This window comes from Anopheles cruzii, unplaced genomic scaffold (assembly GCF_943734635.1).
Source record: "Anopheles cruzii unplaced genomic scaffold, idAnoCruzAS_RS32_06 scaffold02045_ctg1, whole genome shotgun sequence".
Lineage (NCBI taxonomy): Eukaryota > Metazoa > Arthropoda > Insecta > Diptera > Culicidae > Anopheles > Anopheles cruzii.
Genome location: NW_026455630.1, coordinates 2,821 through 3,848, shown reverse-complemented (window position 1 = coordinate 3,848; position 1,028 = coordinate 2,821). Strand labels below are relative to the sequence as shown.

The 1,028-nt window shown below is 45.3% G+C and overlaps 1 protein-coding gene across 1 annotated transcript; it reads left to right on the top strand.

Annotated features, from left to right (window-relative positions):
* Nucleotides 1–7: 7 nt before the first annotated feature.
* LOC128276680 (uncharacterized) lies at nucleotides 8–442 on the top strand (the record flags this gene model as incomplete). The annotated part of the gene is made up of 2 exons (XM_053015138.1): nucleotides 8–42; nucleotides 160–442. Coding segments are annotated over 2 exons (318 nt in total), but the record flags the coding sequence as incomplete, so codon positions are not given.
* Nucleotides 443–1,028: the final 586 nt, after the last annotated feature.

Sequence of the window (1,028 nt, the reverse complement as noted above, 5' to 3'; positions counted from 1 at the left end):
GCTGGACCACGGACTGTCGTATCCTTACTCTACGGGTCTGCCATACTCCGGCTACAACCAAGGCCTATACGGATACTACGGATCCAAATACGCTCCGACCGTTGTCCAGGCCAACGTCAACACTCTGACGACGGCTAACCATCTGGGACTGTATGACGGATACGCCGCAGCTCTGCCATACTCCGGCTACAATCAAGGTCTATACGGATACTACGGCTCGAAGTACGCTCCGACCGTTGTCCAGGCCAACGTCAACACTCTGAAGACGGCTGACCATCTGGGACTGTATGGCGGTTACGGTCTGGGACATGAATACGGATACGGATACAACAACTACCTGCCGGTGGCCCATGCTGCCAAATACGTTGCTGCCAATCCGGGAGCTGTGCATGTGGCTCCTCTGCCGGGACATCTCGTCAACCAGAAGTCGATTGTGGCTTAAGCGGTTAGAAAAATGTGATAAAGTTTTAAATAAAGGCCTTGAGAAGTGAATGCTCGTCAACACGATAAAACCATGGTTTGGATTAAGAACGAAAGAACAGTAACATAAAGAACAAACATATGTTTATCCGTTCCGAAAAGGTTTGCCCATCGTAGAATAAATCAGTCAATCAAAAAATTATTCAATTAAATGAAGCATTTAAATCAAGTTTGAATCTGAATAATTTGTTTCTTCATTTTTCATAGCAAAATAGGTTTCGTTTTGCCTCTCACAACATGAAGAGATCTTCTGACTAGTGACTTCTAGTATCATTGTTTTTTTTTAACTTACAGGAACGGACTGGGACGCTTTTCATAGTATCGAGTTGGATTATTGATAGGGAATGAAGTTAGACAAACCCAGACAACTTTATTTTAATTTAGCAGTTTTTTATTTGATTTCTCGCGGTTTCAATTTACAGAGTTCCTGGAGCCGCTTCGACGTTCAGGGAATGTTGGTTGACAGCGTGTCCTGGAAGAGGTGCTTCGTGAACCGCACCACGGGTAGCAGCCACGTAGTGAGCTTCCCTGTGGGCAATGACGACTGG